This window comes from Pan troglodytes, chromosome 3, assembly GCF_028858775.2.
Source record: "Pan troglodytes isolate AG18354 chromosome 3, NHGRI_mPanTro3-v2.0_pri, whole genome shotgun sequence".
Taxonomy (NCBI): domain Eukaryota; kingdom Metazoa; phylum Chordata; class Mammalia; order Primates; family Hominidae; genus Pan; species Pan troglodytes.
In genome coordinates, this window is record NC_072401.2 from 119,965,192 (window position 1) to 119,979,788 (window position 14,597).

General features: G+C 39.2%; 1 protein-coding gene across 12 annotated transcripts in view; it reads right to left on the minus strand.

The window, feature by feature from the left end:
- The window catches only part of SEC24D (SEC24 homolog D, COPII coat complex component), a 115,522-nt gene that overhangs the window by 73,233 nt on the left and 27,692 nt on the right, over nucleotides 1–14,597 (minus strand). For all 12 annotated transcript variants that reach the window (XM_054683841.1, XM_016952109.2, XM_016952111.3 and 9 more), the window contains 2 exons: nucleotides 9,406–9,517; nucleotides 1,270–1,397 (listed from right to left, as the gene is read on the minus strand). In XM_054683841.1, coding sequence (XP_054539816.1) covers nucleotides 1,270–1,397; nucleotides 9,406–9,517 — 240 coding nt within the window. The remainder of the gene's footprint in view (nucleotides 1–1,269; nucleotides 1,398–9,405; nucleotides 9,518–14,597) is intronic.

Here is a 14,597-nt window from a genome sequence, read left to right on the forward strand (position 1 = left end):
TGAATGTACATCTTGATTTGCAAATATGAAACCATACCACACGTAAGTTTGGCTTCTAACAACAGTTCAATGCCTCTCCCATGACCTACTCTAAGCCAGTTCACTCTACTCCCAAAAGGAAGTGTTGGCAGCACTACATTACATTCATAAGGACAGTGAGTGAAGATCCCAAAGGGCATGAAAGCTACTGCACACATCACACATCTCTCTTTTCTCTCTTCTTTCCCTTAGTGGACATAAAGCCCCACTCACCATAGCTTCCTCCTCCCCTTCCTCACACTGCTTTACTCTCCATACCAGCTGGTGTGGTGAGCCCAAGAAAGGGAACGAATCTGTTTGCTCTTGCAGATGCTCTGCCTCTTGCTTAGATGCTGCTAGGTGTACATTACATCAGCCTACTTCAAAGGATCATTAGATCCAACACTGAGGTTTATGCTGGGAGTGAATACTGGGGCTCTGGCCTTTAGTGCAGCAAGAGGAATCTGTGGTTCGGCCTAGCTTACCTGGATACTACAATGGGTTATGGTCACAGCTCCAGCTGGAAGTCAAGCTTTTCTTCCCGTGTGACTTGCTCTGCTATAGTGCCTGTGTTTCTGTGCGCATGTGGGCATTCATCACTCAGGGGCATCAAAAGAAGGAATGGCAGCAGTGTAGGTTGGAATTGGGTTGTTTCTGGAAGTCTAGATCAAATACCCACTGGCAGCATCCTGACACTGCAGATTTTCAATGTAAACCACTTATCTTTTTTTCCCGCTCAACTGTATTTTGAGCACATATTTTCAAATCAATATATACAGATTTATCTATCCCATACTTTCTAATCTTTAAGTAGGAGTTGATGAGTATCCTGACCCAGTGATAATTAAGCAGATGTAGTAAGATCTGCTCTAATAGATCAAGGACTATAGGATCTATCATCTTCCCTCAACAGAACACCCACAATGTAAGGGCTCTAAACTAGGGTATCAGGGCCTTGTGACAAGTCACAATACTTCTACTGTGTGACATTCTATATTTTCTGTATGTGTGCATTACTACAATATGCCAAAAAGTGACGCAGTCCATCTGTATTTGGTGTACAGGATGCCAAAAACCATAGCTTGCTGGATTATTTGTTTTCCTGATGAATTCAATTACTAGATGTTTTGCATTATAAAAATATATTCCAGTTTCCTGGTTATATTATAGAATAATGTATAAGAAAATTGTGAGAAAATAGTAATTTTGGAATTGATAAATTATTGAATTGCTATTATATATCATTCTTACCTCATTTGAAGGAATGGTGGCAAAGGGCTTGATGACAGCAGCTAATGGAATCTGAGCTTGCTTAGCCATATCTGACGTGCATGGAAAACAGTATGTTGTACAACGGATGAATCGAGGACTGGCATTTCCTGAAACATTCAAAAGGATACACTTAAAACTTGTTTAGAAAAAAACCTTCCCTAAGATATTCAAATATTTATAAAGGTACTTCTAGATAATGCATTGCATTATTTCTTATTTGTAAAACTCTCTTCACGATTTGTTTTTTAAAAAAGTAGTATTGTGCAATTCTACAATCTATATTCTAGGCATACTGTAATTTCTTACAAAATAAAAATACTCTGAATCCTACTGCAAAGATATAAAAGAAGTATCTTAGTTATTATTATTTTCCGTAAGCAGAGTCTTAATATAGCCTTACTATATATTTGAGAGGCATTTAGATGCAATGGAAAAAATAAAGAGACACACAAATATGACAGAACAAAATTTTTGAATCACAATCATTTCTTCTTCATCCTCTTCTATCTGCTTATGGGAAAGGTAAGCATTTGTATACTATTTCATATTAGCAAGTGATACTTTGTCAAATATGATTCCATTTGACTATTTTTTTCTAAATTTGGAAATTGAATTTCAAAATGAAAATTCTACTTATAATAGAAATATTATTTTCAAAAACACCCTAAACTATTTTTAATAGATGTTAGGCTTCCTGACCAAAATATCTATACTTCATGGCATATCCGAGTGTTAAAACAATATCTATGACATAAAGAATATTTGTATCACTAGAATAACTTATCTAAGATAAATTTTGAAATAAAATATTATGACTAAAAGAATGTAATCATCAATCAAATGTTCACTGAATGTCTAAGACATTTCAGGCCCTGTCCTAGGTGCTTGCAGGGCTTATGTTCTTGCAGAGGACACAGACAATGAATATTACGCCTAATAAAAGTAAATTATATAGGACATTAGAAGGTGATAAATGCTGTGAAAAAAGCATATCTAGTGAAGGGGTACCAAGAAGTGGCAGGCAGATTGCAATTTTAAATACTTACAAGGTAGGCCTTATTTAAAAGGTAACATTGGAGCAAAGAGTCATAGGAGGCAAGCGATTTACCCTAGTGGGTATCTGGGGAAGGACATGCCCGGAGTAGAGTGACAGCAGGAGGCCCATGGAGCTGGAATGGAGCCACTGTGGGGGGTACCAACTGGTGTGGAGTTCAGCGAAGCAACAGGCCAGATGAGGTAGACTCTTGAGACCATTTTAAGCCCTCTGGCTTTTCTCCCAATGAAATGGGGAGCCACTGATGGCTTTAGAACAGAGGACTGTCATGCTGTAATGTAGGTTCCTCTGCCTGCATTTTCAGAATGGATTGCAGTGGAGAAGAGTAGAACCAGGGAGACCATGTGGAGGCTGCTGCAGTACCAGCCTGACAGGAGTAGAAGTGTTGAGATGTGGCTAAATTCTGGATATATTTCAAAGGTACAGTGACTTATTTGTTAAGGGCATATAAGGTGTGAAGATGTGAGTGTGAGAGAGCGTGATGGTCAAGAACGACTCTTAAGATTGCTGGCCTGAGAAACCAGAAGCATAAAATTGCCACCAACTGACAAAGTAAAGGCTGCAGAAAGGGAAGGGATGTTTTAACGGGTGTGCGGGTGGAGATCAGGAATCTAGTCAGGGACATGTCCAATTTGGGAAATCTATTACACAGTCATACAGCAATGCTGAGTAGACAATTAGATATGTACATCTGGAGACTGGGCTAAAGTCTGGGGTGGAGATACACATTTGGGAATTCTTAGCATATAGATGGTATTTGAAACCATGAAACCAGGTTAAAACCACCAAGGGAATAATTATGGCCAAAGAAGAGAAGATGACCAAGTACTGAGCCCTGGGGTCCTCCAAGATAAGGAGGTCAGAGGAGGAGAAGAAAGCAGCCAAAGGACTGAGAAGGATGAAACGAGGAGCCTAGCATCCTGAAGTGAAGTGTAGGATGTGTATCATGCGGAGGCACGATCATCTGTGCCAGATGGTGCTGCTGGAGATCCTAAAGAGGCAGTTTTGGTGGAATGCTAGGGAAAAATCTGCTCAGAGTGAGTTTAAGAGATAACAGAAGGAGAAGAATTGGCAATAGTCCTTTTAAGTTTTGCTGTAGAGGGGTGGAAAGAAAAGAGTGCTAGCTGGTAAGGGAAGTGGATCAAGAAAACATTTTTATATTTTAAGATGAAAGAAGGTTTTTTTAAAAAAAAGATGGGAATCATTCTGTAGAAAGAAAAATACTGATGATTTAAGAGGAAGAGGGGAAACTTACTGTGGAAATATACTTGAGTGGTGCACAGGGAGAGAGGCTGGCTTTCGACTGGAGCACAGATTGCTCACTGAGGGCCAAATGCAGGTGGGCACAGTGGGAGGATGCGCTGAGACTGGGGGTCCATGTGGTGGTGGGGTGCATGGAATTTCCTTTCTGAAAGGAGGATGTAAAGCAGCTAAAAGAAAGATGCGAGAGAAGGTGCTGCAGGTTTGAAAAAGTATGAAATAGTCACTAAGGAGAGTGGAAAAGTGAAAAGACTTGAGAAATACAGTATGTTGGGAAGTTTATGGTCCTGAGCTTAAACAGCGATTGTGGCGGGGTTGTGAGCCTCTCTCTGGCCATGTTTTGCTGCACAGATGCAGGCCTGAAATGAACGGGAGGTTGGACTTAAAAAAGCTTTTATTCTGTTCATTTCCAAGCTACTAGTGCCAGATTTCACATTTTTAGGACAAACTGGAAATTCGGATTTTTATATAATGTATTCTGATTTTTAAATAATGACAATTAATTCAAATAGAAACAGAAGAAGTTACTGTGTAGGACAAATTAACATGACTGCAGGCTGAATCCAGTCCTTGGGCTGCTCTGCAGAGCATCTGAGAGAAGGGGAAGACATAGTACTAACAACAAGGGTGATAATAATAACAGCAGCCAATGCGCTAGACATCATTCTAAGACTGTTACATGTAAACTCATTTAGCCCCACAATAACTCTATGGATTAATATATTTATAATCTACTTTACTGAGGAGGAAACTGAGACACCGGGAGGTTATGTGACTTTCCAAAAGTCAAAGAGTTAGTAAGTGGCAAAAGTGGGATTAGAACCAATTATAAATTTCTATAACATCCCAGAAAAATTGAGTCCAGGTTGTCAAGGCCTGGAATGCTGGATGAGGAGTTGAGACCAACCCTGTCTGCCCATGGGCAACCGTGACATTTTTTTAGTCAGGGTTAAAAAAAGGCCAGTCACGGTGGCTCACACTTGTAATCCCAGCACTTTGGAAGGCCGAGACGGGTGGATCACAAGGTCAGGAGATTGAGACCATCTTGGCTAACATGGTGAAACCCCGTCTCTATTAAAAATACAAAAAAATTAGCCAGGCATGGTGGTGGGCGCCTGTAGTCCCAGCTACTCGGGAGGCTGAGGCAGGAGAATGGCGTGAACCTGGGAGGCGGAGCTTGCAGTGAGCTGAGATCGCGCCATTGCACTCCAGCCTGGGCGACAGAGCAAGACTCCATCTCAAAAAAAAAAAAAAAATCAAACTTTTTTTGGCAAGGGTAAAATGATCAATTAAGTAATTGAAGAAAATCAGTCTGCCCAAAGTTAGATAGCTTCTAGGAATAGAAAAAGAATACAGACAGGTAAACTGGTCCATTGCTTTAAGAGCCCAGGTAAGCAGTAACAGAGGAGGAAACCAGACTTTTGGCAGCAGGAATACAAGTAAAGGAACTCTTAGGTAATATTAATATATGTAAGTATGCTTGAATGCTTAATAGTGTTTGTTTCATATTTAAACAAAACTTTCCTTATTATCATCATTACACAATGTTATACAGACCATGAACTAAGAATTTTAAAAGTATTTGAAAGTTTATTTTAATTTTCCATTGCACTCAATTATACTCGTTAAAATTACCAATAAAATATTGAAGCTGGATATTTGTTACCTTTAAAGGGTTTATTTTTTGACAGTGAAATATGCATAAATGAATGAGCTCTAAAGGTGACTAAACAAATGCTTCGTTCAGGAAGATAATGTGCACAAATAATAAAATTTGAAAAAGCAATTGAGAATTTGTTTCTATAAACAGGTATACAACAGTGGGGCATAAAAGGTCTGGCTACCGTGGATAATTTAGCAACCACAGGAACTAAGATTTGAAACTTTTTGAGATGCTTAATAAAGAGCATTATGGGATAATTTTACTGAAAACATTCAATAAATTCATTCCACAAACATTTACTAAGCAAAGCTCCAGGAAAGGGCTTAGAAACAGAATACAGTAAAGTCTCTGGCTTCACAATCTAGTTGGAAAGAGTGACAGTAAAAATAGATCATTGCAACATAGCATGGTAAGCATCACAGAAGAGCAAATAGATTAAGAAATAGAAGAAGGGAGACAATGACTCTGTCACTTGGACCAGAATTTACCACACGAAGGATGAGGTGCTTGAACAGGGTCTTAAAGGATGGGAACCAAAGGACAAGTGGAATCTTAAAATAAGATCCTGGAGCCAAAGGCAAAGGAATAATATTTTAAAGTTTAAGAATATTTTAAACTTTTCTTTGTTGGCTCTGATCCTAACCAGCTGTATGGCCTTGGGCAAGCCACTTAACCTCCCTGGGCCTTATCCTTACATCTGTAAAGTGAGAGAGCTGAGCAAATAAAGTCCAAGGTTCCTTCCAGCTCTATATTGTACTTATGTCTGTGAATTTCTGTACAAGTCTGAGAATCTTGAGCTACATCCTAAAAAGCTTATTACTATTGGCAAATAAGCCAGGTCAGACAAAGGGGCTTCATAGCAAAAGGGTATGACTGGGCCAACTTTGGGGCTCCATACCAGGGCAGCTCTCTCTTCTTGCCAAGGGCTAGGCTGCAGGCTAAGGAGAGAGAACGATGACTGAGACCCTGCCACCTTACTAGTCCTGCCTGCTCACCCACTCCTTCCTTCATACTCTTTCCATACTATACGATCCAGCAATTTCACTTTTAGGTACAGTATATACTCCAAAGAAGTGAAAGCAGGGGCTCGCATAGATACTTGTACGTAAATATCCACAGCAGCATTACTCACAAGAGCCAAAAGGTAGAAACAACTCAAATGTCCTTCAACAGATGAATGGAAAACAAAATGCAGTATGTATAAAAGACGGAAAGTTACGTAGCCTTAAAAAGGAATGAAATTCTGATATACGCTACAAGGTAGATGAACCTTGAAAATATTATACTAAGTAAAATAAACCAGACAGAAAAGGGCAAATATTGTATGATTCTCTCAAATGAGGAGCCTAGAGTAGGCAAACTCATAGAGACAGAACGTAGAACAGAGTCTACCAGGGGCTGGGTGGGGTGGAAGAATGGGGAGTTATTGTTTAATGGGTACAGAGTTTCAGTGTGGGATGATTTTTTTTACAGTTCTAGAAACAGGTAATAAGAATGATTTGGTTGCACAACATTGTGAATGTAATTAAGGCCACTGAATTGTATACTTAAAAATGGTTAAAATAATAAATTTTATGTTATATATATAGATTTGACCACAATTTAAAAACTACCCACAAGTCCCTCAAAAATCAAAAAACTATGCACATGCTGTTACTTGACATGTATTATGCTCTCTCCCACTACCATACTTTAGCACATTCACCTCCTCTGCCTGGCAACCCTTCCCTCCCCCATCTCCCTAGTCTTGTGGGTTACACTTGCTCACTGAAGACACAGTTTGGGTGTCCCCGACTTGGGCAAGACAGGCTGGGTCAGTTATCTGGTTGGTGACCTCACATTTAAGTTCCCATGGCAACATGTGTTTTATCTTTCTAATATAACATTTATCTCACTGAATTAATATTTAGTTATCTTTTTCCTTGCCAGATTGTTCACTCATTTAAAAAAAGAGCTGTGTCTTTTATTTCTGAATAGAGGCAGTGAAGTTAAGAACACAGGCACTTGCATCAGAATGCTTGAGTTCAAATTCTAGCTTTGCCTCCTACTAGCTACATTTCTTAGGTAAATTACCTAAGCATTCTATGCCTCAGTTTTCCACTCTGTAATATGAGAATGATATTAACGCCTATCTCATAACATTACAGGGGGATTAAATTATTCCATATAAAGTGGTTAGAAAATTGTCTTGATACATACTAAGTACTTGCAATTATTAGCTATAATAATAATGTTAATTTGTATATTTTTTATTATATTATTAACCTCAGGTTTAGCATAGAGGCCTGGCACATAATAGGTACTGAATAAACATTTTCTGGATATATGCATGAATGAGTGAAGTTCTGAACAAGTGGAATTCTGATCCCAGATAGCTCCAAGATTTGTGGGAGAGACCTATCTAAACCACAATAAAATTTAATGTGATACGGGTGAAATATATATGAAGCATTATGGGAAAAGACACTGGAGAAGACTTGAAAAAGAAAATTTAAATTGAGTTTAGAAGAACTAAATGTTTCCCAATTAAAGGGCTGAGAGTCATATATTCCAAGTACATGTGTCCGATAAATATTTATTGGTCAACTAGTATGTTCTAGATACCAGGTGAATTTCTAAGGATACAACAAAAAACCATCCTCAGGCTGTTGCAGAGAAAACAGTACAATGTGAGAATCAGAGGCATGAGGAGAAAGAGGATGAGTTTGGTATATGAAGGCAGTTGTAAAGCAAGAAACAGGTGGGAGATGAGGCTGGTCAGGAATATTCCTTAGGTTGAAAAAAGCCCCAATATTGTTTTATATTTATTTTAAATATTAAATAAATAGATATTAAAACACTTATATAATACTTATCATTAGGTTGAAATGAAATTGCCACCTTTTATAGGTCACAGTGATAGAAAAAAAAAATCAACAATTTCATATACCTCAACCTATTATCTACCAAGCCCTAAATCCTTTACAAATATGAACTCATCTAACTAGTTGGAATGAGTTCTAAGTAATGAGGAAGAAACAAATTATTTTTACACTTGATCTTAGCCAAAAGGCCGAGAAGGAAAAATTATTTTTAGAATAATAAATGAAGTCATCTGAATTGTTTTAATATTAGTATCTACAACACCTATAATTTACATGAAACCCTTCTGTGTATTGAGCCCTCTATACACATATAAGCATACTTATGTGTATGCATGCATACACACACACACACACACACATACAAAGACTCATGCACACAGTCACCTCTAATTCTTAAACTGGCTCTGCAGAGCCGGTCTTAGTCTCCACATATTACTGAGGGTGATGCTGAGGTTGAGAGAGAGGTGAAATGGACAAAGCTCACTTGGGCAGTAAGGAGTGGAGTCTGAATTCTCCCAATCAAGTCTCTTTCTACCTCACTGTGCTACCCACTCTATAAGGTTAGCTCTGAAGGTGGCACAGAGGATAGAGAGAGGATCCCCAACTAGAACTTGGCTAGCTCAACAACTCTGGGATGAGACAAAATGCTTGTTTGTATACTGATGTTATGCTTCTAGGATTGAGTACATGATCCATTAAAATGGTATATTCAAAATCTCAGACATCAGATTTCATCGGGCTATATTCTTAACTTGTCATCAACAATAGGGTAATATATTCTCGAGCTGAGAGGTATGGAACAGTAGAGATGCAGCTCAGCTTCTCCTCTTCCCAGTTTAAATGTGGGAAAACAGAACCCAAAATGTTAAAAATATCTGCTTAGAAAATACTGTTGGGGCTAGAACCAGGTCTGCTAACATCTCAAACAGTGTAATTCCTTACTGCTCTGCTCGTGCCAGCTTTCCAACATAGTGAATAAATTAAACCAAAGTAGGGTATAAACTAATTTAAACCCATAAATTAAAATAAATAATTGTTTTAAGCAGATATATTGCTCTGTACCTCACTGGAAACTCTCCAGACTTCCATACGCACAGAATAAAATTCAGTTGATAGCATCCTCTTGGTACTTGAGGGATTAACAGAGAACTGATTATCAGCTATAATGGGGTTTTCCATTATTAAGAGCATTATTGAAGGGTATCAGTGTATTTGCTTTAAAAACGGTGAGAAATTTTAAAACCTTAATAAATGGCATAATTAAAAACAAATACCTTGGTCTTGTATCATGCAATCTGTAGTGACCAGGGGAGGGATCTGGCCTCTGGTGTTGGTGGCATAAACTTGTCCTCCTCTGCTGGCTCTATCATTCTCGATCACCTGGATCTGATAAATAAGACATCAAGAGCCCGTTAAAGTAGGTTCCAGTTCTTCCCAACATTCCATTTAGAGAGTACCCTTGCTCTCTCCTCCCTCCTTTTCCCCTCCTTCTCAATATTCACACACGAGATGCACACACAGTCTCACACACTCACACAAACTGGCATTTTCTAAATCCTTTCTGTTCATTTCAGATCAAATTGTCATGGAAAAACCTACCATGTCTTCAGTTAAAATGGTTACAATTTTAGAATAGTAGTTTCCAATTCTATTTTGTAATTCTTTGGCTTCAAATCTGACAACGTGACCCTTCAGAGAACTTTATTTTTATCCAATTTGTTTATTAGAACATAGGTAAGCATTTTCTTTCTTTTTTATTTATTTATTTTTTTTCATTTTTTGAGATGGGGTCTCACTGTGTCACCAAGGCTGGAGTGCTGTGGCGCAATCACAGCTCACTGCAGCCTTCACCTCCCTGACTAAAGCCATTCTGAGTAGCTGGGACCACAGGTGGGTGCCACCACACCTGGCTAATTTTCTTTTTCTTCATCTTTTTGTAGAGACAAGGTCTCTTCTCCCTATGTTGCCCAGGCTGGTCTCAAACTCCTGGGTGCAAGCAATCCTCCTGCCTTGGCCTCTCAAAGTGTTGGTGTTACAGGTGTGAGCCACTGCACCTGGCCAGCATTTTCTTAAAAAAAAAAAAAAAAATCTGGTAAGAAAAGAAATTGAAACCAACTATTTAAAGGAAATACTGGCCTGGCACAATGGCTCATGTCTGTAATCCCAGCACTTTGGGAGTCTGAGGCGGGAGGACCACTTCAGCTCAGGAGTTCAAGAATAGCCTGGGCAACAGAGTGAGGCCTCATCTTTACTAAAAAGGTTTTAAAAATTAGCCAGGCATGGTGGCACCTGACTGTAGTCCCAGCTACTCTGGAGGCTGAGGTAGGAGGATTGCTTAAGCTCAGGAGTTCAAGGCTGCAATAAGCTATGATCGTGACACTGCATTCCAGCCTGGGCAACAGAGCAAGAGCCTATCTCAAAATAAATAAATAAAGGAAATACTTTTTCAAATAAAAGAAACTTCCAAAAGGCTAAAAATTATCTCAGAAGAAATGATTTATAATATACAACCTATAAAAACCTTAACTTTCTCCTCAAATGTCTTTTGATCTTCAATTTGCTTTTCAAGCTTCCCCAACTGCATCCCTGGTTCCTTGAGATGTAAGACACAAATGGTATAAAGCAATCCCATGTGGTTTTTGCCCGCTGTAGAGAAGTCAAAAGCAGCAAAAGTCTCTTAAGTTCTGTCATGTAATGTGGAAACATCTGATATTTCTCTACTAAAAACAATTGTTATTGATGAAGAATATAAGAGATACAAAATATCTTTCTGTTCTAATTGTGTAGGGGTGAAAATTATGAGCAAAATCTAGTAGTGTGGAGTTAAAAAGAGAACAAGAAAGAATCCTAATAATTATGTTCCTCTTTCTCTTCTCCCTTCCGTCACTTCTTTCTTCATAAGAGAAACAAGGAGGAATAAAAGGAAAAAAAAATGGAGAGGGTGTAAGAAGAGGAAAAAAAAAATGGAGAAACAGGAAGTGTGTTCAGACTGGAATAGTGTGTCCAAATGGCACCAAGGGTGCAGTTTTTAGTATTCTTAAAACCATTAATAATATGAAAATTGCCTTCTGCCAAACTCTGAAATGTTGCTTTCTCTACTCTTCCCTCCCATTCCATCCAATCCAGCCCCCAGCTGGTACCGACAACACTGGTTTTATGAAATGTTGATGACAGATTTAGCCTGCCTTTAAGTCTACAGGTCTTCCCTCCTAATTTCATAGGATGTGAATTGTTATTAGATTAAAATATAAAATGGCTCCAAACATAACTGCTGTCAGACACAGATAAGACTAAAGCTACCATGAGCAGAGACAAAAAGCAGAGAAATCGAAACGCTGTAATTATATTCTGTATTTTGACCACAAGGTTAATCGGATTCATTAAAAACAGAGTTGTTTTTTATTTCTTTTGAGACAGGGTCTTGCTCTGATGCCCAGGCTGGAGTGCAGTGGTGTGAAGGGGGTTCACTGCAGCCTCAATCTCCTGGGCTCAAGCCATCTCTTGCCTTAGCCTCCCAAGTAACTGGGACTACAGGAGTGCACCACTATGCCCAGTTAATTTTTAAATTTTTTGTAGAGATGGGGTCTAACTTTGTTGACCAGGCTTGTCTCAAATTCTTGGGCTCAAGCTTTCCTCCTACTTTAGCCACCAAAAGTGCTGGGATTACAGGCATGAACCACTGCACCTGGCTTAGAGTCATTTTTATATTATCAATATTTATTGCAATCATTTCAACCAACAAAGAGTCAAATATGAAAGTGAGGTAAAAGCCATGATAATGTATTAGTGTGCATAATATACAGAACATATTGAATATAGTCTTCAATAGACTGAATTTCCAAAAAGTTTACTTTTAAATTATCCATTTGCAATTTACAAAGCCCTGCCTCCAAAGAAACAGTGTTATCAGTAGTAATTACATTTCTAAATTAATTCACATCTTGGATGGAATACTACAAAGAAAAGAATGGGAGATTAAAGTCGTTCTGATAATTGCTAAAAAATACTATACCTTTTTTATTTACCTCAAATGCATGTTCTTGAAAAACAGGCTTAGAGATAAAGAAGCTTCAATAGCAATTTTGACTGTGACTCGGTACTTGAAGGGTTTAGATTTAATGACAGTGATCCTTGATAATTCCAAAACTACTTCAAAAGGTATAGATTTATTTTTGCTTCAGAAGATGTGCTGCTAGAATTACGATTATATTTATCTGCTATGAGTGGAGCATTCTGGGTTCATAAAACAGAATTGGAAAAGAGAAAAAAAGAAAGTGATTATCTTGAGATAAATGAACAAGGATAAGGGAAAAACAAGAAGACGTGTGTGCCATGCAAGAAAGGCTGCTTAGCAGGATCATGTGAATTTTGGAGTGGTAAGATAAAGCAGAGTAGAAAGCATCCAACTTCCTTTTTTTTTTTGAGACAGAGTCTTGCTCTGTCGCCCAGGCTGGAGTGCAGTGGCACGATCTTGGCTCACTGCAAGCTCTGCCTCCCAGGTTCATGCCATTCTCCTGCCTCAGCCTCCTGAGTAGCTGGGACTACAGGCACGCACTACCACGCCCGGCTATTTTTTGTATTTTTAGTAGAGACGGGGTTTCACCATGTTAGCCAGGATGGTCTCAATCTCCTGACCTCGTGATCCACCCGCCTCAGCCTCCCAAAGTGCTGGGATTACAGGTGTGAGCCACCGCGCCCGGCCTACAGAAAGCACCCAACTTCTGAATAATCCTCTTATGGACACAGAAAAGGAGGGAGGAAGAGTTTTGATGATGATACATTTCCTTACTTTCAAAATTTGTTTAAAACCACCACCAAAAGGGTTATAATAAGCACCTCGCTCAGGACTGGGCTATAGCAGAAGCTCAGTAAATGTGACTTTACATCTTTCTTTCCAGAAGGAAAAATTTATTTTGTTAGCAAAAGTATGTTCCTTTGGTAATAGGAACACAAACAGGCTCCATCTGACCGTCACTATTTCATTAGTTTTAAGATAAAAATAAATACTGGACTGATTTGTCTGTATGTATTATAAGGGTCCTGGATGAGTCACAGCATCTACTCCTTCTTGCTTTTGTTGCCCAATCATTCATTCATTCATTCATTCATTCAAGGAATATGTGGACATATACTATGTATCAGGCTCTGTTCTAAGTGTTAGAGACACAGCAGTGAACAAAACCATCATGGAGTGGACATTCTTGTGTGGAAGACAGGCAATAAGTAAACAAACGTACAAATAACACATCCAACATCAGGCAGTAATTCAGTGCTGTGGATATGGAGTGGTATGGATGGGGTGCCAGGGAGACTGAGGATGAGCAATGAGGACATTAAGGAAATGAGGACATGAGCCGTGTCCTGCATACATCTAGGGGAAGAGCATCTAAGCAGAATAAAGGCAAAGGCCTTGAGGCAGGACCATGCTTGGCCTGCCAAGGAACAACAAAGAGGCTGGTGTTGCTGGTCAAAGCGGGTGGAGAAGAGTGGTAAGAGACCAGGTCAGAGGTAGGTGTGTGTGTGTGTGTGTGTGTGTGTGTGTGTGTGTGTGTGTGTGTGTGTGTGTGTGTGGCAGAGGGTATAGGGGAGCCAGGGTTGGCAAATAATGTAGGGTCCTGCAGACTATTGTAAGAACTTTGGTTTTTAGAGTATTGGTTTCCGTAGCCACGACATGATCTGACTTAGAATTTGAATGGATGACTCTGGCTGCTCTGTGCAGACTGAAAGGGCAGGGAGACCAATTAGGAGGCTCTTATAAAAACCTAGGTAGGTAGATAGTAGAGGCTTGAAACAGGATGAATAGACAAGGTAGGACCAAGAGAATTAGCTAAAGAACTAAATATGAGATGTGCAAGAAAGGAAGAATCAGAGATGATTCCCAGGTTTTTGGCCTGAGGAGCCAGAAGAATGGAATTGGATCTGGATTTCAGGGAAAAGGTCTTTACTAGGAATATCTGCATTCTCATTCAAAGCCACGAAAATAGATGGAATTACCTAGAGTGGTGCTTTGCACACTTTAGTGTGCCTAGGAATCATCTGAAGAGCTTGTTGAAACACAGATTCCAGGGCCTTACCCTTAAGAGATTCTGATTCTGTAGGTTTGGGCTGAGGCCTGAGAACATGAATTTTTAATAAGCTCCCAGATGATGCTGATGGTGCTGTCCTGCGAGCACATTTTGAGAAGTGTTATCCAGAGAGTAAATGCCAATGGAGAAAGGAAAGGTCCAAAGACTAAGACTAAGTCTTTGGAAAGGTCCAAAGACTAAGCCTTAGGACACTTCTAACACTAGGTAGTCAGAGAGATGAGGAGACATTAACAAAGGAGACACAGCCTCCAGTGGGGTAGGCAGAGATATAAGCAAACGGGTGGAATCCCAGAAGCAAAATGTAAAAGTTTCATTTCAAGGAGAACGGAGTAAACAGATGTGTCAAATTGCTGCTGATGTCAAATCACATGAAAGCTGAG